The sequence below is a fragment of the Falco naumanni genome, chromosome 4 (assembly GCF_017639655.2).
Source record: "Falco naumanni isolate bFalNau1 chromosome 4, bFalNau1.pat, whole genome shotgun sequence".
NCBI classification, from domain to species: domain Eukaryota; kingdom Metazoa; phylum Chordata; class Aves; order Falconiformes; family Falconidae; genus Falco; species Falco naumanni.
The window spans coordinates 24192061-24216614 of NC_054057.1; the positions used below are offsets into that span (position 1 = coordinate 24192061).

Below are 24554 nucleotides of genomic sequence, written 5' to 3' on the forward strand. Positions count from 1 at the left end.
ACCCAGCTGTACCATGAGCTTTCAAGCTGTGAGCAGGTCTGCTTTGCTGAATTGGAGTGAGCAGGAAGGTGATCTTTGCACCTGGGTTAGCTCCTCGTTGCCCTGGCAGAGTGGTAGCTGGAAGGTCCGTATGTGCCCCACAGACTTAATAAAGATGCGCTGGAGTATGAAGCCGCACATAAACTTGTGTGGGGGAGCCTGGCTTGTCTTGGCTGAAGTGCTGTAGGGAAGAACTGTGGGACCAGCTTTGCTAGCAGCGAAGAGCCAGGGGAGTTTTTGGCAGAGACAGCAAGCTGGAATTTGTAACTTCTGCAGACGCCGCTACTTGTGAGGGGGACATTTGTCCGGACTCTTGCTGTTGCACTACATGGGAACAGTTCATTCTTACAAAACAAAAATAAAATGTATGGCCAAACAAATAGCTGTTTGCAGTAGAAATACTGGTAAATCTCTTCTGCAGAGAGTCAGCTCCCAAGAAGAATTTTAAAATTAATTTTTTTGAAAAATATTTACTGCAAGAATAGATAACACGGTAACAGACCCATTTGTATTCACAAGGCATGAATCTTTGTTTTCCGCATTAGGAATCATTCTAAAGCCAGAGGCCAAAAGATTATGCAAATTTTGGTTCTCATCCAAGATATCCAAACATGTGTTTCATTGCAGCTTCTAAAAGCAGCTACTCTGTCAGTGGGAGTTATTGTGGTGGCGCGGTCCAACGATCAGTGTAGTTCATTGTCCTGTCTTTTCTGCAGTACCACAGAGTGTATAGAAATGTTACACTGTGCCTTAGAATAGGTTAGAGAATTTCTTCTGATTCCTCTACGTGGCTTGGGGAATGAAAATACCATTACAAATTTGGTTAAAATGCATTCGGGTCTCCCACTGATCAGTCTTTCTATTCATATTCTTATTTGTGGCTGTTTGAATGGTGGACAATTGTGTGTAATAAAATTTCATAAGCTAATTAAAAGCTGTGTGAAATGCATGTAATTTTGACAGATAGCTAATCAAGTTTTCTGATGCTTATATCAACATTAAGAATAGGCACAAATTAAATATTTATATCCCAAATAGATAGATGTCGTTCTTTAGGAGTATGTCCTGATACTGTTAAGTCACAGATTACTCGTTGATTTACATTTCAGATAGTTGTAGTTTCTACTCATTGATCCTGACACTTGCTAATGCTCCCACCCAAGAAGCCCAGGAGAGAAAGAGCTGAGCAGCGTGAGTGCATGTCATACCCTGCAGCTGTGAGTTTTCAGAGGTGCAGTTCTTCAGGGGAGCATACAGTTGATGTACAGGTGTCTCAGCTGTTTAAAACAACTCAGTCCTTGAAACCAGTAGCTCTTAAATTCTGTTGAGATCGCTTTTAAGCAGATACTGTATTTTTATATCATGGTTCAGTGCCAGGAACGGGGCCTTGGGAAAGGCTACTGAATGTCTTTTTGTTTGGCTTCCTTAGCCTGACTTTGATTCTAGTTTTGAAAGGGGTGAGTCATTACCCCACCTGGTATTTCTAAGACCATATGTAGCCCACATGTCTATTTTTACTTTGGCTTTGGAAACTAGCAGTTTACATACTAAGATTTTATATCTTTTTTTCCCAGAGATATCATATGAAAGATAGTAAATCAGTGTACTGATAAAATGCGCATAAATTTATCTGGGGCAAAGCTGATCTCCCTTCACCCTTTGTCCTCTTCTGTGATCTTTCTGGTCTCTGAAGTTCTGCTACAGAGGACTTTAGCCTGTGGAGTATGTAAGCCTGACAGCCAGAACCCAAGTTCCTTTAGTTGGTTCTTGCAAAGATTGAGGCTGATAATCTCGCTGAGATAGAAGATTTTTTTACAAATATGATTTAATTTTTTTGTTATTTATTTATTTTTACAGGTATTATTTTTCACTTGATTGTCCCTGTTTCTTTCCTCGACAGGCAGCCTGTCGTCATAGGCGAGGGGATGAAGGCTTAGCAGAGAGGTTATTTCTTATTCCTTCTGTTTCTGGACTAGTGCAGAAGGTGCATCTCAATGCCACCCCAGTGCCACACTGTGCAAGGTGGCTGGTACTATACCTCATGTCATGGTTTTGCTCTGAAGCTGTGGAGAGGCTGGCAGGGAGACTGCAAAGGTCTGAGATGCAGCCTGCTGCCTGGGGCAGCACAAGCTTGCAGTGTGAGGCAGACCAGGCAATCCACAGGCAGGTTCACCCTCTTTGCTGTCAGGGGAAGGTGAATAAATAGGACTCAAAAGCCTGTATTGTCTGAGCTGTGCTTTAATCGCTGTCTCGCCCACTTCCTCTGCTGCCATCACCCGCAGGCTGTGCTGGGAACCTTACCTTCTCATAACTATTATGACCTGGTGAAAATGATGTCGAATTAAATATGGGCCTGTTTCTTAGCTTCTGAATCATGTCTAGGCTGTGCTGGGCTCTGGGGTGGTCTCATCTGAGGACCGTGTTTTTGAGAAAGTTGGAATAGCAAGCCGTGCAGTGTGGACTAGATGCAGGAGCCGAAGATGGTAAAAGCAGCAGTAAGGAGGATGTCAAAGGAAGGAGTTGTATGGCTTGAGTTTTCACTGGAAAAGGGCAGTGACGTAGTGCCTTGGATACAACGAATTCGCTTATTAATATCGTTCTGTGGCTGGAGAGGAGGCCGATGTCTTTTGAGAAGCAATTGCTTCCCCCTGCTGGCTTTCCTGCAACTGCAGCTAAGTTTGTCTGACCAAAAGGCTCTTTGCACTTTTTACATAGGGGTAACATTTATCTGTTACTGTTTTGGGATTGATCTGTTGTTTGGGATATAAAAAAATCCTTAAAACTGAATGAGTGGGTAAATGGGAGGTGTTTTCTGTTTTCAAAACTCTTCCTCAACTGACCGGTTACGCTATCTGCATTGCCAGGTAGTCCTGGGGAAGCAGGGGAACAGGAATTGTGGGGAGAAGCTCAATGAAGAGTAATCTCAGGGTGGTCTGTCCTACTGGCAACAAGTCAAATGCTAGTTCTGCTGCATGTAACCTAGTTACAACTCTGAATTTTTAGCCAGCTGTGGTTAAATACCCTGTTTTGAGCCATTATTTTTCATTCCCCTTCATCTTCTTTCCTGCTGTTGATTGATAGGAAATGAAAATCCTGTCTTGTTTGGCAAGTTTTTCTGTGTAATTGTCCACCCTGGGAGATCCCAGGTGGCGTTTGCTGTCTTGGAAGACCAGCCAAATGTTTTGCCATTGTCCCTCCTGTGTGCAAGGAGGCAGAAAATGGCAAATTTGGTTTTTTACTTGGATGGAGATAATTTGCCTTTATGGATAGTCTGTCCTGTGCTGTTAAATCCAGGGCCTGATGAAACTCGTATTCTGCTGGTGGGTGTGTATGGTTTGGTTCAGAAGCAGAAGAATCCCTTCTTACCAGTGAAATGACCCTGATACTGCACAGAAATGTTGAGGGAAAAACAAATAAGAAAGAGAGGCAGTTACAGAAGTTGAAGATTGGTTTTAATTGACTATTAAACCTGAATTCAGACAGAAGCATGATAAGATACAGCTCCAGTTTACAGATGGCCTGTTGTGAGAAATGCTGTAGCAGCTTATTCATGTGTTTGAGAACACATCCTAGGGGTGTGTTGCATAAATGGTATGTTTCCTCAAACCTCAAAAAAACGTTTCCTCAAACCTTTAAGAAGCTTCTTTCAGTAACCCTTTTGCCTCTGTAGTAATTCATGGATAGTGTCTTTGTTGGATTTTGCTGACTATTTTAACTGTGAGGAGAAAAGTTAGTGGTGTAGTCATTGATAACTGATAAAAAAAACAAACCAAGAAGTAAAAAGGAAAACCGAAGAAAAAAAGAATACATCTAGATACAAGATAATTAAGCCATGGAAGAGAGGAAGAAGTGACTATGATCTGGAGAACATGCAGAGAAACGGAGGTGTGTCCTTGACAGTCCATTTGCCAACAAGTCATTGACCGTAGTCAACATATAATGTACAAGGTGATCTTAACCTTATGACGGATTAAGTAAAATTTAGTTGTTCGATGCACCGTACATAGGCAATGGGAAGTTTCATGGTCTGAATCAAAGCATCTTCTGAAGATGGTAGGGCTCTCTTGATTTTGAGAGCTGTCCAGAATTTGTATAAAAGTGTACCTGTAATGACAAACTGCAGAGTCTTGCAGCTATTTGAGACCTTGCAATGAAACGTGACAACCAGGTGAGGTGGCTACTTGAATAAAATGCCTTTTCAAACAGCAGTGGTAATTTAACTTTGAAGTTGTACCAGCTGTTGAATTGTGGAAGTTGTTAGGATCATCCCTTTTTGTATGCAGAGCAGGAAATGGTCTATAGTACCATGCATGTCAGTAGGTGACGTGGCAAGCATGCAGCAAATACAGATCTCACAAGTGTTTTTTTCTGACAGTGGTTTGCATTATGTTGTTGTTCATATGTTTATATGCTGTGTGCTACTAGGTTATATGCTAGTATATATGCTACAGCAGTGGGCAAGAGAGAATGATTTCATCATGTATTTTCTTACCAGAGGAAGCCACTAAGTGACTGATTATTCAGGTTACAGGGAGGTTTAGTCATAAAACATATTAAAAAATGGTGGGAGTACTCTTTACGGAATGGCTACATCTGTGTGACACACAGGGGCTAAGGAAGTGGAGAGAGAGGCATGTTCTGCTAATTGCCTTCTGGTTATGAAACCAAAACATGCTGAAAGCTTTGTCTTGAATTTCAGTTATTAGGTATTTACTTGTTTTGGCATGCATGGTGTATTACCTACAGCCTTTAAAATCCTAAGAAAGAATTGAGTAAAAAGAAGCTGAAGACATCGTTAAGTTTCCTCATTTTCTGTTGTCTAAGACAGGAGCTAGTGGAACTGGGACCAAGCACCGCAGGGAGGGGCACCTTATGCCATCAGATGCGCTTTCACAGTTGCCAGAAAAACTAATTTCCAGAAATTTTGGAAGAAAACATGTCACTTGCATGCTTATATGTGTCCTAGCTGTTCCCAGATTTGGATATACAGCAGCACTGTATGGAAAGTTCTAGTTGTAAGGCCTCTTGCATTCAAACACCATTTATTTGGTTTGGAAACCTTTGTTGTGTGTATAGCCAAAATAGGTAGGGTTTAGTGGCTTTCCAGCTCTTACCCTTCATCTAAATAAGCTTTTCCGTGCATTTTTCTGTGTAGTAGGTATAAATTCAGGGCAGGAAGACAACTGAATACTACTTCTCTTACAGAGTTAATGATACATGATATGAAATTGAACTTCTGATTTTCTGTATAGATATATCTAAATGTAAAGTAAATATTTTTATGTAGTTGTATTTAATGTTAGTATAGCAATAGCTTCGTTTTTCCGAAAATCATCCTGGAAGGAAGGAATACTGACCCCTCTAGATGTCTCTGTTTCTCTCTGCTACTCAGAGAGCTTGGGTGACTGTCACATTGGAGCTTAATTCCGAGACAGCTAAAATGGGGGGAGAAAAATTCTATTACGAAGGCTTGGGGGGAGGACATTTTGACACTTTTTAATGCACTGTTATTATTACCAAACAAATGGAGCTACAAAGGACATGTGAAGGTCTCATAAAGGGAAACCATTGCAGCTCAGGTTTCTGTTCAAACTCCCAGGACTCTAATACTGGAATAAATTTGGTATATTTTTTCAATGTTGTCCTAAGAAAGTCACTTGAGAGGAACTTAACTTTTGCAGGTTTATACAGAAATTGAAGCTCCCTCTTCTCAGAAGTCCATAAATGTTTTCCTAATCCTAATGCAGTTATTAAGGAGAGCACAAAAGGCAACCAGTCCTTCTCTGGCAGTAGTGAGCTGGAAAAGGTAGTAGTAAGTCCATGTTAATAGCTGGCCATAACCTGGCTATAACCACAATGTTTGCAGTCAAAACATAAAGCAATGGTCCTCTTATCCTATTGTTGGTGTGGTTTTGCACAGTATGGACATAATAAATGAGGAGAAAAGGCAAGATCATTGACATCAGCAAGGAAGGTACTTGATTTGCTGCTCTGCTTGCTTTCTTCCAGAATTCCAGCAGTGCTTCGAAGGACTCCTCTTTCAGTTGTGACAAAGGATCACGGCAAGTATTTCTTCTATATTTTGTGTAGTAGTGTCACATAATGCTGTGGTGGGTTTGGGTGTTGTTAGTTGTGGCTGTGATTTCTGTGAGTTCGGTCTTCTGCAAGACATGTCCTGCTGTGCAAGGACCATTTTTACAATCCATGTCTGAGAAAGCAACTGGGCATGTTTGCTGAGCTTTTAACTTTATGGCTGTATCCTCTGATTATTCTGTTAAGGAGGATAAGGTAAGGTGCCTGGCTGTGCTCTCAGCCTGGGAAAGAAAGGCAAGTCAGTATCTGTAGACTAACCTGTGAGATTAATTGCATTACATTGGTGTCTGTTGCAGTTTGGGGACTGGTTTTGGATTCGCTTCAGTGCTACTTAGAGCAGATATCAAGATGATATCTATCTACAGTGTTTTACAGGTCACTGATGAATCTACCAATTTGTACAGCATTTGCAGAATTCTACCGAAAAGATTTGTGGAGACATAAATACCTATATGGTTTTTATTTAACTCCCAGATTTGTTGCACTAGTTTTACTGCCTTTCTACATTATTGGTTGCAGAGATTTTTTCACTATAGTTTTAATGTGGACAACCTTGTTTGGCTAACTCCATTTGTGTACTGAACTGAATAATTTGAGCTCTGTAGGCATTTAATAAGTTGCAATTGTAATGAAAATACTGGAAACATCAGATGTTTGACTCTGCGAGTCGAAGTTGCAGTTTCTTCTCATTAATATGCTATATTTGTTCTCAGCTGCTATGCTCTGAACTGCCACATCTAATTTCTTCACAGAAGTGCAGACTTTGATCACATTATGGAGGAAGGCTATGAACTTGACCTCACTTACATCACAGAGCGGATCATTGCTGTATCCTTTCCTGCTAGCTCTTCTGAGGAAACATACCTTCACAATCTACAAGATGTAACTCGAATGCTCAAATCCAAACATGGGGATAATTACTTGGTACGTGTAGGATCAGTGTTTTGTGATACATCATTTTCTGTCCTGCAGAAAGACCACTTGTAGGTCCACATATACCATTACAAACTGAAAGTCTCTCATCTAAAACCTCTTTAGTCCACCTTTACAGCTTTGCAAGCAAGAGAAAGATTTTCAGTAGTGTTCTAAGCACTAAGTACTAAAAGCACTTTTCTGCTGGTGGCGCTGCAGTCGCTGTTGTGATAGCACGTAATCAAATGCTGTAGAATAATTAAACTATTTTCATTGTCCAAAGCAGGCTTTTGAAAGGTACATACCCTACAATGTGGAGTGTGTTCTTTTGTCTAGCAGCAGCTACATCTGGGTCCTCAACTGGGTATCTGATGGTCTCTCATCGTCACGGCTGTCTCTATATTGTGAAACAACATGCAAAAGTAGGGTTGCTGTTTGTGTGTTTTGTCCAGCTCTTTCTTATTAACTTGATTTAGATGCATTTTTTTCTCTGCTGTTTGATTTTCTGTAGGGACTGTAAGCAAATATATAATGAGCTCCATGTGCAAAATTTTTTTTAAATGATGATGCAATCTGTTAATCTCCTGTGCTCTTTTCTGCCTAATGCATCTAAACTCTGTGGCATGTATTGTCTCAGCTTGTTCTGTGAAGATGAATTTAAAACAGGGACGATATTTTATTTACTTTTGTCTTCTATTGTCTTTTTAGGTAGCGTGTGTGAACTATTATAAGGAAATCTGTGGCTTCGGGGGCATGTACTTGACTTGAGGTGGAAATTTAGTTTCTGGAGAGATTCCACCTAATGATTTAAATACATTTATCTTTTGCTTACAAACTGAGGTGTCATAGAAGCATTGTGAAGCAGCTGTTGTCCTCAAGTTGCACTTGTAGTACTTGTAATGTGGTCTGATGCCCTCAGGATGCTGCTTTCTTCTTGCCCTTGACTCCCCTCCTATCAGGCGCTGGTATCTTGTAAGGCACAAGACAGTAACAGTTTGAAGGTGACCTGTATGTAAAGCTTTACTGGTTCAAATTTGCCTGTTCTCCATGGCCTTTGCCATGTGACAGCAGTGTTTTGGTATTTATGAAATAAGCTTGTAGTCTCAGTCCAGTTAAATCTCACTGAATACCTGTTTGTATTACAAAAATCTGGTATATGGTGAGCCTTGTTTAGGGTGCCGTCACTCTATGTGCGATTGCAGTCAGTTTCTCTGTCAAAGTTTAGAACTGTAGGGTCTTTTGGGGTTTGTTTTATCTTTGTTCTATTTATTAATTTATAGTCTAATGAGTACTTTGGAAATTGGCTGGCTTGGTCAAAAGGGGGTTTGATGCCATCTGCTCCAAATGAGTTTCTGTAAATTTGTAAGATAACCTGGCAAACCACAGCTACACTGAGATCCAGAGAGCTCATTTTTAAACTATCATTTGTTTCTTGTGTTTCAAAGACCGGTCTGCTCAAGAGGCATGTGTATAGCAGCAGCCACCCCTCCCCCCACCACCACCCCCCCGACCCCCACCCCAAGAGAAGTATGCAAGTGAGCAGTGCTGCTGAGGTTGATAAGAAGTTTTACTCTTTCATTGGGTCAGGGTCTCAGTTAGCAGAATGTATACTGCAAATCAGCATTTGTCATTTCTTAGCTGTTCTCCCTCTGGATTTTTATATATGTTAAATTGTTGCTACTATAGTTGATGGTGAGGACAGAGAAGGAGGAATGGTGCACCCAAAGCATTGAGTTGTTGCCTGTTTGAGGCTTTGTTATGAAGAGTATGAACAAAAACTCTTTAAGTATCACAATTCCCCTAACAGTAGAGGATTATACTTTGACAGTCTAAGACTAGAGTCCTTAATAGAGAGATGGAAGTCTATCCAGAGCTTGCAGTGAGTTTTTCTCTGCTTTGTTGTCCTAAAAAAAAAAAAAAAAAGTTTCCCAGAAGACTTTGGTTCCTAGAAGAAATGTGACTTTTCTCCAACAGACAAAAAACTTCAAAAATGAATTTTTGTAGTACTACCATCAGTTTATTTAGGTTTTATGTGTGTGGCTTAGTCAGCAAGAGGGAAGTCACGTTATGTTGAGAAATTAAAAGATGATGTTACTCCGAAAGAATCCAACGATATGTCAAAATTCATTCATGCAGAGTTGTAAAAGCCTGTTCTTAGAAAGCTGATAGCTTTTAGAAATTGGCTGTTACAACAAGCAAACTTTTATGTCAAATGTAGCAAAAGACTTTTTCAATCACAAAATAGAACAATTTAGGTTGGAAAAGACACTTAATATCATAGAGTTCAACTGTTAACCTAACACTGCCCTGTCTGCCACTAACACATGTCCCTAAGTGCCACATCTACATGTCTTTTAAATACCTCCAGGGGCGGTGACTCAGCTTCCCTGGGTAGCCTGTTCCAATGCTTGACAACCCTTTCAGTGAAGACATGTTTCCTCGTGTCTGATCTAAACCTCCCCTGGAGCATCTGGAGGCCACTCTCTTTCATGCTTATTATTGTTTGATATTAATCATGGATTCCCAGAATCACTGGATTAGAGAAAAGAAAGAAATGAGAGATATGAAATATTCTATAATACATCTGTTAATAAAGTAGTTTTTAAGGTGGCCGAGACACAGTAGTGCATTGATATGTTTACTTTTGTGCAGCACATTCTCTTTGATGGATTCTTTCTGCAATAAAAGTTTATTTGAAACCCCAAACCTTTCATAAGTAAGGAGGCTTAAAGGATAGACTGAAATGTCCTTTTATTTCCTAATAAAATTGTCTATTGGTTACAAAGGAATGCATATGTTGTTGCACAATTCAAAGGCTCCATTCCAAGTGAGTACTGTTTTATGCTGGTACTTTCCAAATACAAACAGTGAAAACATCTGTCAGACAGCAAAAAGCAGTGTAAATGGCACAGTTGCTGTCAATTGAAAAATCCAGTTTGCAAAAATAAACTCACCATTATGTTGCTGTTTTGATCAGCTTCATCAGGAATGTATTTGTCATGCTATTTTGACTCAAACTTTTGCCATGCATTGCACTTGTAGAGCGGCATAATGCACAGTCATTCAGATATTTTGAGCTTTTGACTAAAAGCAATCCATGATAAGCTTGTCTGTAGACTTCTGATTTTGTGTTAATTTCCTAAAACTGAATGGTTTTTTGTTTAAAATAGATAAATATGTATGGTTTTTTTGGTGTCTTGAACAGGTTTTATTGCAGTGTTTATTGCTTACAGTTGACAAAGCAGTTCTCTTGATACTGATTTAGAGTGGTAATAAATGAGCAAGTTACTGTACTCCTGTCTGCTGCTGTATTAGTGTGCTCCAACTACATTTTTGTATCCACAGTGACCAAAAGCTAATAAAATTTTTTGTGGAGTAAACTATTCTAAAATAGCTAGAGAGGTATCTACACAGGGGTGTACACAGCAGCTGATGAACAGTAACTCATTTATGTCAAAGGCGTAAAGAATCTGACAGTAAATACTGTTAATTGTCTAAATTCATGGTCAGTTCTTTTGAAAAAGTGAGACAAACCCCCAAAGCCACTGCTACAATTTATATATTTATATTTCAGTGGTTACACTGCAGTCTTAGCATATTCATATTTGTTACTGGGTTAGATTAATATTACTGCTGTGCATTTTCTTGGTCCTGCACGTATAAATTATGAGGTAACACTGGTGTGTTGCTGTCACTTTACTGGTTGGAACTATTTGTTAATTTTAGCTTATGTCTTGTTTTGGCCACCTTCCTCTTTGCCCTGCTCTTTATTCAACACGAGGCTACCATTGTTTTCAGCTAGGAGTTTGCTGTCACCTGGTAGAAGGGTTTTGCCTGCCTGCTTTCCCAGCCTGTTCTCCTTAATGGAATGGGCTGTAGACTGGTGAATCATTCCCAGTCAGTACTTTCTGTTGTGTGAGCACAATTCATGTTTTGCTTTCCAAAATTGTCAGCTACATGCTATTTGTTTCTGTTCTTTGGTATGGGATTTTCTATTTCTGGTCAACTGACGAAGAAGCCGACCAAATCCAAGACCCTTTAGTACCTTCACAAGAGTCTCTTTCTCCAGTTAAAAGGTCTCCTTATTTTTGTTCTATGGTGTTGCTTAACATTCAGCAGAGTGAGAGAACTAATATTATCTTAATAGTAAAAGCTACTTCCCAGTTCAGTATTAAATCATATGGGAAGGGGGACGTTTTTTCTCTGCTCTGTATGAGGGGGAAGTGTTTCTTTTTCCCCGCTTATCTTAGTTTATTTTTATTCATTAGATGAAGCTGTAAAATTTAGGGCAAGATCATTTTAAATTTCATAGAACTAAAGGGTAATGCGCCTTTCTTGTACCAGAATGGGTAGGTTAGGATATGCCAAAAAGGGGCTAAAAAGGATGGAGTTAATCTTCACCTGTGTCATGGGTTAACCCCAGCTGGCAGCTAAGCCCCACGCAGCCACTCACTCTCTCCCCCCCCAGTGGGATGGGGGAGAGAATCAGAAGAGTAAAGGTGGGAAAACCCGTGGGCTGAGATAAAGACAGTTTAATGGGTAAAGCAAGAGCCGCGCGCACAGCACGGCAAAAGGTGGGGTTCACCCACCGCCTCCCATGGGCACGAGGGGCTCAGACCCCCGGGCAGCAGGGCTCCCGCATGCCCAGCGGGGGCTTGGGAAGGCAAACGCCATCACTCTGAATGTCCCCCCCTTCCCTCTTCTTCCCCCAGCTTTGTGCTGAGCACGGTGTCCTATGCAACAGACCCTATGCATGGATCTGCTGGGGGCAGCTGTCCCAGCCGTGCCCCTCCCAGCCCCTTGTGCCCCCCAGCCTGCTCGCTGCGGGTGGGGTGAGAGGCAGAACAGCCCTCGGCTCTGTGCAGGCACCCTCAGCAGTAATGAAAACATCTCTGCCTTATCAACGCTGTTCCCAGCACAGATCCAAAACATAGCCCCGTAGTAGCTGCTGCGAGGAAAATTAACACTGTCCCAGCCACAACCAGCGCACAGTGACATCTGTTCATAGTATATGCTTCGCTTCTCTTCAAAGACTTTGGTGACCTCTTGTTTTGTTGTTGTATGTGAAATGTTGGTTTCTGTACCTTCTGGTGTGTATTCTGAGCTGATAGGACTCCTGGGGTATCTCAGTTTGGTCTCTGTAGCTTGACAGGGGCTTGGGTGCAGCAGCGCCTTTGAGTTCAGTATGTGATCCAGCAGTGACAAATACCTGTCATGAACAGGGCTCTGTCTGGGGACACTGGAATTTTAAACTAATCTTACATACAAATACAAGAAGAAAGATGAATAAAAAAGACTTCTCACCAAATAGCACTTTTGTGTGCGTGTAAAATTTTAGGTAATTGATCTCTTAACATATCTTTAACACTGATTTTAAGAATCCTGTACTGAGAAATACAACTATCCACTAAAATGTTTTGTAAATATTAAGACTGATAGAAAATTACAGAATTTTTTGTGAGTCAGTTGATAAGACACTTGTGGTTTCATTCCTGTTAAATTACAGTTGGTATTTCTGGAAGGATGACTGTAGTCTTAATTGGAAATGTTGATATATCTTTCTGATCCCAAATAATACAGTCATTGCACACATGAATTTTTGATTGCTCTTTAGCTTTTCATCAGTAATCTATTTAAAATGCAAACAATATCTTGGAGTAAAAACCATGTTCCTAATCATATAAAGATGTTCTATGCTTTCTTTGGGGTTTTGAGTTTAATGAGTGGTGTACATCCTTTATGCTTGATGTCATGTGTGATTCCAGAACCTTAGGCAGCTTGAAACAGAACCTGTTTCTTGGGTACTTTGTTAATTCGGGGATTTCTTCCTCCTTTGGATGAATTTCTTGTTCAGAAAGTGTACTTTTTCCTAAACATGCTATAATGTCTTCCTGCTTCCGCTGTGTTGGGGTTTCATATTCAACTTAAGTAACACATCAGTGAGCAGCCGGCACCAGCTTGTAGAAGCAAAATGATGTTGTTTCTTCAGCCTGTTTGTGTCTTGGCTCCTTTGCTGAGGCTGCTGCTGAGAGTGCTGAATACTGCCAAACATGATGATACACCTCAGAAAAGGGTTCTTAAATTGACCTTGGGTAGTAGTAAACTGTATAATGGACCTCTTGACCTCTCTCTCGTATTTACGGTCTGTTTATCTCGTTCTGGCAGTGCAGTGAGATGGTTAAAATGATTGTGAATGTCATCTGTACACATCTATACACTCATCGTGATGTCAAATAGCCAGGCCGTGAAAGAGAATCTGCCTCAATAGCATCGCTTCAGTTGTTGAGCATTGATATTTCACCTTTTTGTTATTGATTGCTACCGATTTAAAGTACTTACTAATGGAAGTCAGATATACTTGTATAGGCTGCTTTATTTATGTTCATTTAGCAGTCTGTCTCTTTAACTGTTCCTTGTGAAGCACTGAGTGCGTGATTGCCAACTGCTGGGTTGACAGAAGAGCTCAAGATCTCACAGGCTAAGCTGTAGTTAAACAGTTATGCCATATCTACCCTGTGAAGTTTGGAAAGACCAATGTTTTCTCACCAGGCACTCAAATTCAAACATTTCAGACCGTAGCACCCTCCCAGACTTTTCTGTATTAAATCTCATGCTGTGCAGTTATTTTGCGTGTGCCCAGGTCTCTCAGTATACCTCCGACTAAAATAAAGCCATGTGAAATAAATGAAACACAGCAGAATTTTAATTGTCCTTTTTCAAAATGTGCATTTAGTTTCATCTTCAGTTTTAGCATGTATTAACTGAATACCTAAAATACATTTGCTAGTGCTACTTGACTTCACGTTAATTTAGTTTACTAAAACAGTAGGCAATCCTGAAGTCTCAACACTGTAGTTTTTGCTAATTTTCATGTGTTTCAAATACAGCTATTTAATACATAAATTATGAAGTCTTGATGGTTGGTATTTTTTCTTTCTTTCTGAACAGGTGTTAAACCTCTCTGAAAAGAGATATGACCTCGCCAAGCTTAACCCAAAGGTACTGGTTGTCTTCCATAGCGTGCCTCTCCAGTGTTAAGTGCAACTTAAATGGCCTGATAAGCCCTGAAGCTATGCGTGTGAGATAGACAGAGTAAGGGAGCAACTTCTGGAAGACAACAGAAAATCCCATGCGCATCCCTTTTTCTTTTTTCCCCAGCACTGTGTTGTGTCCATTAGGTCAGCGCTTTATGTCACTGCTCCTTTGTTTTCTTAGACTTTGCACCCAGAACCTGAAGCCTGTCGTGACCACTGGAAAACTCCCTTTGAGTGATGCGAATTTTACTCCAAGTGTACTTTCTTTGTGCAGTTGGAGGATGCTAGGGGTTACGTGCTGTAACGTGCAGTCTGGTAGCTGAAGCTGGTGAACTCAGTTCAGATCTGGACTCTCCTTTTGTACTATGTGCCATTGTTGCTTCCCTGCACAGCAGAGACCTAAGGACGGGCGCTGGTGATGTCTGTCTTTTGTTCTTCCTCACCAGCTCTTGTGTTCGTTTGTTGTAAAAAATGATATGCAGGTACTCTTCAGCAGCTATTATAAGGCCAGGGTAGCACAGATGTATATTTATAGCAGCAGAGATATACTCTATCTGAGGGAAGTATTAAAAGAACTCTTAATTTTGACCTTTTGAATTCTTTATTGATCATGAAAGGTTTAAGTTGTTCATGGTTAGTGGTTTTGTTAGGGTTAAGTACGCCTATAATAGTAATAGGTTGAGTAAACATTATTATATAGTGACTAAAGTTGCACAGAAAATAATAACAAAATTTTGAAATGTCAATCTATGGCACATGAAAGAAATAAATTGTACATTAAATAAAAACAACCACAAAATACTGGACCAGACCAGCTAACATTCTTTGTCCTAATTTTGACATTCTGAATATTTTACCATTATAAAATACCTGAATTTCCAATAGAAAATTCTTCAAGAAATCAGGATCTTCAGAAATGATGTCACTTGCAGAGGGAGTTGTTTGTTTTTATAAAAGTACCAGTATCTTAAAAAAACCCCAACATATAAATCCCCTTCTTTCCCCTTAAGCATAGTTTAGTTACATGATGGCATTTGAATGACATGATTTTCTGGGGTTAGAAAAAAAACGTGGAGGCTCTTCACCATCACAATTATTTGAAGCCAAATTTTAAGATGATGTATTAGAGTCGAGGCATCTCTTGTGAATGTTATTTATTTAATTGCAGATTATGGATGTGGGGTGGCCTGATCTCCATGCTCCGCCTCTCAATAAGGTGTGCACCATCTGCAAGGCTATGGAGTCCTGGCTGAACAGTGACCTTCAGCACGTGGTGGTGATCCACTGCAGAGTAAGTGAGCTCTGTGCATGCACATCACCTATCCGTTTGTGTTCATTCTCAAAAACCTTGTCCTTTATTCTTACTCATTTTAAAAAATAAAAACAACTGAAGTTTGATCTGTTTTCGGTGATGGAAACAGCGTGCCAAATCTGCAGTTGATTTAAGTAAGCTTAAATCCGCTGACCTTGCATGCTTGTTACAGATTGCTTTTTATGGTACGCAAGGTTCTAGCCTCTGCTCTGGGTATCACGTGCAGTGACATTAGTTCGCTTCCTCTGAAGGTCAGTCCTACTTCTGTAAGCGTATTGAGGTTTTTCCAGCTCAATAACAAACTCTGTAGAAGCTTTTCATGTTCTGTGACATTCATGGGTTTTGTTGTTGGATAAGGATATGCGACATCTCATGGATCATCCATTTAGACTGTTGTGTGGTTGTAGGAAATGAGGGTGTTGGGTACCTCCTGGGTGCTACTGGCAGGTCCTGCCCACCAGCAGTGTTGCAGTGCCTTCCAGCAAAGCTGCCGTTGCCCAGCGTTACTTCTCCTTGCTTGCTCATGATAAAAAGAAGTAAGGACAAGCCTTAATTAGACACAGACAAAACAAATGCAGAACAGAGTTGGTAGCTGTGCTGGTGACACTTGCGGCAAATCTGTATTGCTGGCAGATGCTACTCTAAACAGAATGAGGGTGATAATGGGACCAAAACTTTTCTTTGAGTCAGATTGTGTAGTCCGCACTCCTGAACTGCTCGCAGGCAAAATGCCGTGCTAGTGTGAGACACGGCTGAGTTCTTAGTAGCTGCAGGACTGCAGCCAGGAGAATGACCCATACATGGGACAAAAGAAAAGGTGGCAAAGTATTCCTAGGTATTCTATATACAAATTGGTAAGGCATATTGTTGATTAATGCCTTTCGATAACTACTTTAAAGTTTCCAACCACAAATATAAATAGAGCAACTTATATCAGCTGAGACACTGAAATGGTTTTGAAATCTGTGAGAACTACTGCTTGGTAAATTGTACCGAATCTGTGTCATGTAGATATTTAATAAGACTTTGGAACATTTTTTAGATTATCCGTAGAAAAAGAGTTGTTATAAGTCTCAAGTGCTGGGGAGGTAAAAATGCCTGAACCTGTTGGAAACCCATACGCTTTCCAAAATAGGTATTTTATAGCATTTTGTGCCAAGAATTGCAACATCGTTTAGACTTACTGTGAATGATCTCTGGAAGAAATAATGTAAAATTATAATAGTTGATATAATATTTCTACTACTGATCAAGATTTTTATTTTTGTTTTAAAATAATTTCCTCTCGGTCAGTAAGACTTGACAGGCACACAACATAGAAATCCTACCTAGTGTTTTTTATGTCACTTGTCAGCCAGCTTGTATAGACAGAGAAGCTGCTTCCCCTCATTACCACCTTTCCAACAGCACAGGAGATGCATGAGCAAAAGGAATCTCTGAATATCTTGTCTTATAAGTTCTGTTTAGTATGGGTCAATATAATGCCTAATAATGTAACAAATAGATAAGTTATCATCTCCTTTTTGCTAATACAGGGAGGAAAAGGAAGGATAGGCGTTGTCATATCGTCATATATGCACTTCACCAATGTTTCTGCAAGGTAAGTTGTGAATAATGCATATTAGGTGTCCTTTTACAATTAAGGAAGCATCAGAAAAAGATGCATTTTAATTGCAGTACTGTTTGTCAGTTAAGATTTGTCAGGTTTTCTTCTCAATGAGCCTGGAAGCATGTCTTAAAACACATGGCTTTCATGACAGTTTTCCTGTAGTCCTGCTTTCAGCAGGAGGTTGGACTAGGGGGAAGACACCCTAAGGTCCCTTCTCATCTGAGATATTCAATGATTCTGCAGGAAAAATCTCTAAAGGGTCTTCTGAAGTGAATGAAGAAGTGTGCAAGAAAACATTTGTATATAATGGTACCATCTTTATTCTATTAAATCCATTTGTCTGCCATATCCTTCAGGAATAGTTTCTCATTGATTCAAAAGTACTTAAGGAAAATAGGTATTAGAATCTGGAAGTAATATCTGATTAGGGAATTCATAGACATTGATCCAGGTGCAGAATGCAGTTGAAGAAATAATCTAGACTTTATCTTGAAGTCCGTTCTAACAATAGGTGTCTGATTACTTGGTTTTAATTGTTTTAGAGTGCTCAAATTATGACAATTGACCATTTTTCAACAAAGATAAAATTTGATAAATGGTCTCAAAGGGATGAAATTGATAGATTTTGGGGGGTTTGGTTTTTAATCAGATTATTTTCCCTTGAGCTCTTTTATATATACTTATATAAATGTATTAAAATAAGAATTCATTGTAAAGGTCATAGTTAAATCAAATTTGGTTCTGAATTCACACCAGTCTGTCAGTAATAGATTTGATTGAATACTAGTAGTGGATGAAGTCTGCAATCCCTATAGGCTGGTGGCAAGTTACTCATGGATTTCAGTAAAACCAGCATCTCCGAAAATAATCTGGTGTTCACTCTGGTAAGCGTGGTGGACAGGTAATTGTAGAGTAGGAAATCAAGTGCATAATACACCCCAATGTGTGCTGAAAAAATAAATACATCTATCTTCAAGTAGTAATTGGAAGAGCGATTGCCACAATTTTATATTTTGTTAAGAAGTATTGTGAATGACAAAAACCTGTCATGTGAGGATAGTACAGCACTGTGTTGTGATTTCAGTGTTGCAATTTTGTGTCATCCTTAAAGGTGGTACCTGGCTGTAAATGCATTGTAGTAATACCATAATAGAACAACACCTGGGTGTGACTGTAAAGCCCAGTGATGATGAAAGGTGTCATCTTTTCCCCCAAACACATTCAGGATTCCTATAGTGAGGTTGCAGGGGAGGACTGAGTTTGGAAGGCCTCCTTTAAACTTCTGGGTATCTGTCAGCTCCTATCCGAAACTGACGTTTTCTGTGTAAGAATGAGGTTGGGGAAGTTTTCCAGCGAGGTTTTCTGTATTCTTGGCATTATCAAGACTCTGGAAGTGGTGCATGGCAGCTTCTTAGGAGCAGAAATTACTGCAGGTGCTGCTGTTGAGGGTGCTGGCGGCCGTGTCAGAAATGGGACTGGGAAGACTTCGAGGATGTTCACGCTCAATAAAGTTCCTAATTGTCTGTATGCACATGCCAAAAAACCTAGGCTTAGTGAAAAAGCCTTATGATGCAATTCCCTTTTAGTTATTTGTTATAAGTATCTGTGTTTCTCATCTGGGAAGGAATAATGTGGCATTAAATTTAACGAGGGAAAACAGAGCTCTTTGTAATAGTTGGCAAACTCTGTTTTAACAAGTAAAGTACTAGCAGTCTTTGGCCAGCTACAAGTGGGTTGCCTAAATTCAGGGTGGTAGTGTGGGGAAGATGTGTGAAGGCGTATGAAAGATTAGGTGAAGAAGAGAATTTTTGCATTGAGGATATTCTAAGCACACATGATGTGATCTTTAACATCCATGAAGGAAAGCTGTGACTCAGCCTTGTCTGGCACCCTGTCAAGACAATCAGTAACTCCCGATTCATTTTTGGAATAGGTATAAATTCCTTTTTTAGCCTGATATGCATATCTTTACTTTGCAAGGCTTTTTTTCCTCGGAACTCACTTAGGCTGAACTAAAAGTGGACTTTAAAAATAGAGATTCCAGAGTGTCATTCATTTGAAACTTATGTTTTTTTTCTGTCCTGATGTTAATTAACACAGTCAGCTACATCTGTTAGAGACACATTGTTTTATCTGGTACAGATACAACAGAACCAGCATAGCATGTTACTTGGCATATGTGATTAAATTGATACTGATTTTTGGCCCTTTCTTTTTTCTGTACCCTCTTGCCTTTCTTCGCACACAGGCAGAAAATCTACATCAGAGCCATTCTGGATAGAGAATGGAAGGAAATGTATTTTTCTGAATATGTTGCTCTCAATTGTGCATTTGCTGAGTTTGTGGTTGTCTGATGCAAAATGTTTCTTTTTCAAAAGATTGACACTTTTATTTTAAACATTCTCTCCTTTGGTGGCTCAGGGTACAAGAAACAAAGGCTGTGTATTGTTTGACTGCTTAAATGATCCTCCGGTCCAGCATCCTTTGCACCTCATGTACTGTACTACGGTTAGAGCTTGGCAGTGGCTTTTATCTCCGTAATGTTGCTGCTTCCTTCTTAAAAAGAGAATAAATTTGTATTTCACAGAGATAGCTCCCCAGTGGCACTCTCAGGAAATTATGGCAAGTGTCCTTCTTTTGGAGCCTGAGCTGCTTGGCTTTGCTAAAGTTTATTGCATTACGACTTTGACATATTCACATTGGAAATACGCAATTCATTTAATTGAATAAGGGAGTAGGTGCTTTGCCTCAGGAAGGAAACTGCCTCAAGGTGTGGAATGAGAAGGTGTCAGTGGAAAAAAAGTTCTTGTCTGACTTGTAAGTGCCAGAGTTCCTAGTTAGGTGCTCCTTTATTTTCTTTTTCTTCCTTTCCTTCTTTTTCCTTCCAAATATTTTGGCATATTTCAAGCAGTAACCTGCTGAATTTCCAAGATAACCCTGAACTGGAATAACATGGTATCTGTGTCTCTGTTTTGACAGTGCTGATCAAGCTCTAGACAGATTTGCTATGAAGAAATTCTTTGATGATAAAGTTTCGGCTTTAATGCAGCCATCCCAAAGAAGGTATTTAATTTGTTCCTAATTCATGCCAATAAGAAATGTCATTGTTATCATCTGCCCCTATCCCTTACTCCCTCCTCTGTTATGTGAAGGCTCTTCCCACAAGAATCTCCAGTGATTCCTGAACTCTCAGCACTTTATCCTATATTAATGTTCCTTGATTGATGGGATCTCTCCTTCAGTTCCTGCACGTAGCCCAAGATAGATAAGGCCTTTTGTACCGCACTGTTACAAATGTGTGTTCTTACTGCATTGTTTGTTAACAAAAAGAGATGTCACAATCTATTTCTTGATTGTTCCAAGATAGTAATAAACTCATTTTTTGTGTGGCATAAGTGATGTGTATGGAATGTGTGTTGATTAGTGTGCGATAAAGAACATATTACCACCTGGTTGGAGGAACTAGGTTATGTGTCTGCCCCACATCCCTGAGAGTACGTGTTTGTCGAAGCATGCATTACTCATTCTGGCTCTCTGGATTTCTTACCTTTGCCGTCTGTCTGCATGAATAAGGTTGAGTTGGGACTCAAGTAAGCAGTTTGGAAAATGAATAGTCCTGGGGGTTGCTATTTACCTCATTTTGATGAGAGGTAATGAAAGATTCAGTACTAAAAGAGATTGATACCCATCAGACAAGTAATTGTGATAGAGGTGAATCTTCTTTTAGAAACAAAAAATATCAACAGGGTTAGATCTAATAATTACTGTTTGTTTTCATCTTAATTGGCTTTAATTACAGTAGGTTTTTAGGAAGTTGTTTAAAGGATAAGGTTTTGCTAGTAATTAAACTAGAAAAATATGTAGTAGCAATGAGCAATAAGGCATTTGGCTCTGTTAATCTCTAAATAACAAACCCTTTTTGGTTACTTCTTGAACCCATTTGGTGACCTTCACACCTCTCTTTCACTTGAAAACACAGCATTTCATTAGACTTGAAATAAACTTTTCATAACTAGAACTTTACTGACCTCTCTTTTTATTTCAGTTTTATGCCTGCATGTGTGTATTGCACTTTTATTATAACGATTTGAGAGTGGTGCCTGCCAGAGAGAAGTGTGAAGCACAGGATCAAAAGGAAATAGAAGCTCTGAGCCCTCCTGTGCAGTAGCCTTATGCAGCCAGCATAGGTCCATGTGAGCCAGGGACACTCGCTGCAGCCCCTGGGCCTGTGCATCAGGGCAGTTTTTACAGCCATGTTGACAGAAGCTTCAGCAGCTACTCACTTAGGTGATCTGCACGTGAGCCCTAAAGCTGGAGATGAAGTAGGTGTAAATGGTGGTATCCGGCTTTCCTACCCTCTGGATGGAGACTTGCTTCATTCTTCTGGGAGGTGGGGTGCAGGGGAAGCCTCAGAGATGCAGTTCACCTCCTGACTGATGGAGTTAGCGCCATTGCTCAGCAGGACTTGAACTTGAGCTGCCCGTACCGTCTTCCAGACCCGCCTGCACACAGGGGCTTGGGAGTGTCACTCCCCGTGAGGACAGAGGAGGTTTTCCAACTGTCTGTCAGAACCATTCTCCTGAGCCTGGCCTTTCCTACCTTTGCCTGGCCTGGCAGTGGCTACTAATCCTATTGTAGAGAAAGGAGAACCAACTCTGTAATATTTATGGTCAAGTTTATAATCCTTTTTTGATGCCATTTTGATCAGCTGGTGGCCTGAACACCTTTTTAATGTGCTTTTCCTCTGAATCTACTCTTGGATAATTAAATAGTGATGTCCTTGTTAAAATCCAGTTTAGGTAAATATCAGAGTGATAAAATTTGAAAATAAACGCATTACTTGTATTTTGAAATTTTTTCTCCACTAAGTTTTGTCCAGGAAAAAAAAAAGAAATGGAGGCCATTAAATGCATCAATCCTGAAAATATCGCTTAGCTTTTCCCCATTGCCAGCTGGATGCTGGAAGAGCGGCAAGAAAAGCAACTAGAGACCAGATCTGCCATTCTGAATCCATTCTGACAATACTTAGAATGGAAAATTCTTCAACTGCTTATTTGAGAAGGTTTGCATGAGTAAGAAGTGCAGATACCCTTCATTGTTAAAAATTTCTCATAAACCTTCAGGATTTGAAGTCTTTGAACGCGCTTCTCAAAAATAAGCCAGCTGCCTATAAGCCTTTTAAATGCACTGCCTGGAGAAAGGGGTTCCAAACTTCAGCCAGGTTTTTGGAGTAATTAAAAACAGGTAGTGGTAGAGAGAAATTGTTCAGCCTGAGAGGTCACTGACAAAGTGTTTTACCACACTGTTTTGTCACGTAGGTGGGACAATGTGTATCTTTGTGCTTCTGATGTACCAAATATTTTCAGAAAAGTGGAAGGAGGAAACCAAAGAGCAGATGTCTTTTCTTAGCGTTTCAAAATAAAGTGAGCTTTGCTAGCTGCCTATAAAAATGAAACCTATTTTAAGCCACTACAGCCCCTGTCTGGTGCAGTAAAGCTGCCGTTGTTGGGCAGGATGCCTTTAGTTGTGGTGTTACTGGGGGCATGCAGTCAGGGGTGGGTCAGTGAGCCCCCGTGTAAAGGGGGAAAAAGAAGTGATATTCTTCTTTCTGTACATTCCAGAGAGTGAACTTAAATGAAGGACATGTCACGAGTGTGGAGGAAAAGGGACTCAAGACCAGCAGAAAAATTAAAGGAGGTTGTTTTCCCCAGCTTCTTTAAGGAGACAGAAGGAATTTGTTTAACACACACTGCAGTGGTGTTCACTTGCATGCATTTACTCATCAGCTCGTGACCAGACCAGGGATGAAATGGCAGAAATAAAATGATTTTCATGTTGCTATGGTAGTTTTCCTCTGTTTGGTGCTGAATGAGGTAACTTTTCATTGTGAAGATGTTACTTGCCTGCGCAGGCCTTAATGCTAAGATTTTGAAAAGGGCACTTCTTGCTCTTGTTTTAATGACATGCAACTTGCTGTAAGGCAGTGGGACCCACGTCATGCAGCTGTGAAAGCCAATGGAGACATTCAGGAGCAACTGGGAATGTATGCCGGAACAACTGACATTACTGTCTCTTCTAGTTCCTGTCTTTATCAGAATAGTGATGTAAATAACTAAGGTAACGATAGCAATGTAGCAGCCATGGATTTAATAAAGTGGTAAACTAAAGTGTCTTTTCATGCTGTTTTTTGAAGACTCTTCTTTTGGAGTTACGTGTAATGTCGCAATGCTATTCACTTACCCATGACCTAGAAGTATTAATGTGTAAAGAATGTATTTCCCCGATATGGTTGTTTTTTCCCTGATATTACTGTTTTTATTTAATTCAGTTAAATTTTGTGTTTTTAGATACGTGCAATTCTTAAGTGGCCTTCTATCTGGATCTGTGAAAATGAATGCAACCCCTCTTTTTCTGCACTATGTTATCCTTCACGGCATCCCAAGCTTCGATGCTGGTGGAGGTAAATTACCTAACTTTCCCTATCCAAGTGTAGGCTCAAAGTCTTGTTTCATTTTGGAGCTTTCTAGAAAGCCTCCATGAATCTCAAAGTAGAGTTAGTGCTCCTTGATACCGGTCTAAATATTCCCAGTAGAAGAATCAGGAGAAGAGAAAAATCCTAAAAGTAAAAATTACAGCAGGTGAAATCCTTTGTTAAATGAGGCATTGGTGCTATTCAGGTCTGTCTAGTTTCTGAACAGCTGTGGTCCTGGTCCCTGAAAAGGAGCTGGGAACGTGGTGAGATCTCACAGTCATTTCCTTCTTGTTTAGGAAACATAATCATAAACTTAATCTCTTTTCTGTTTCCTGATTGGATTTCCTGTAGGAAAGCTATTTGGATATGTTGAGCTTCTAGGGTGGCCTGCTATAGTAAGTGGCTTTAGGATTTAAATGCTAAACCAAGATACCGTGCTAGAGCATAGTAAAGGAGTATAAGTGTATTTTTATAATCCAAGAATTCAATAGCACCTGTCTTTAGAAATGTCATTGTCATGGATTTGGAGTGCTCCATTGTCATCGGTGTTTAGTTTGGTTTTATGTGTAAAATAACTATTTCTGTAAGGACAAAGTATTGTTTACCTAGCAGGAAATTTAAGGGACTTACTAGTTTTGAAACAAAACCATAGATCAAATATTCTGTTTAATTTTGAAAATGCTTTTTGTCTTGGTTTGGGGTGGGGTTTTTTGTTTTGTTTTGGCTATTGTCTTTCTTCCCTTAATAATTTTGTTTTCCTGCAGAAAAAGTGGGAAGGAAGGAGGACAGACACTTAATAAGGAGCAGAGGGTTCCCTTTTTCTTTCATTACCAGAATACTTTCAAATCTCCTCCTGTCCAATTCACAAGTAGTCTGAAGATCAGGGAAAAGTGACATTTTCGTAAAATATAATCAGATACTTTTTTTTTTTGGGGGGGGGGGGGGGAAATGTATCTGTCAAAACCAGTTTTACTTGGAAGGATATTTTGACAGCCAACATTGTGCCACTTTGCTCAGTGCATTAAGCTTCCTAGTTGTATTATTCAGATAAAGGAAAATAATTCCAAAATATTCTTTTCTGTT

General features: G+C 39.9%; 1 protein-coding gene across 7 annotated transcripts in view; it reads left to right on the plus strand.

Annotated features, from left to right (window-relative positions):
- The window catches only part of TNS3 (tensin 3), a 198195-nt gene that overhangs the window by 76149 nt on the left and 97492 nt on the right, over positions 1 to 24554 (plus strand). For all 7 annotated transcript variants that reach the window (XM_040592171.1, XM_040592168.1, XM_040592166.1 and 4 more), the window contains 7 exons: positions 6049 to 6101; positions 6885 to 7056; positions 13993 to 14043; positions 15247 to 15369; positions 16926 to 16990; positions 19979 to 20062; positions 23347 to 23459. In XM_040592171.1, the coding sequence (XP_040448105.1) occupies positions 6907 to 7056; positions 13993 to 14043; positions 15247 to 15369; positions 16926 to 16990; positions 19979 to 20062; positions 23347 to 23459 (586 nt within the window). In that variant the 5' untranslated portion in view covers positions 6049 to 6101; positions 6885 to 6906. The remainder of the gene's footprint in view (positions 1 to 6048; positions 6102 to 6884; positions 7057 to 13992; positions 14044 to 15246; positions 15370 to 16925; positions 16991 to 19978; positions 20063 to 23346; positions 23460 to 24554) is intronic.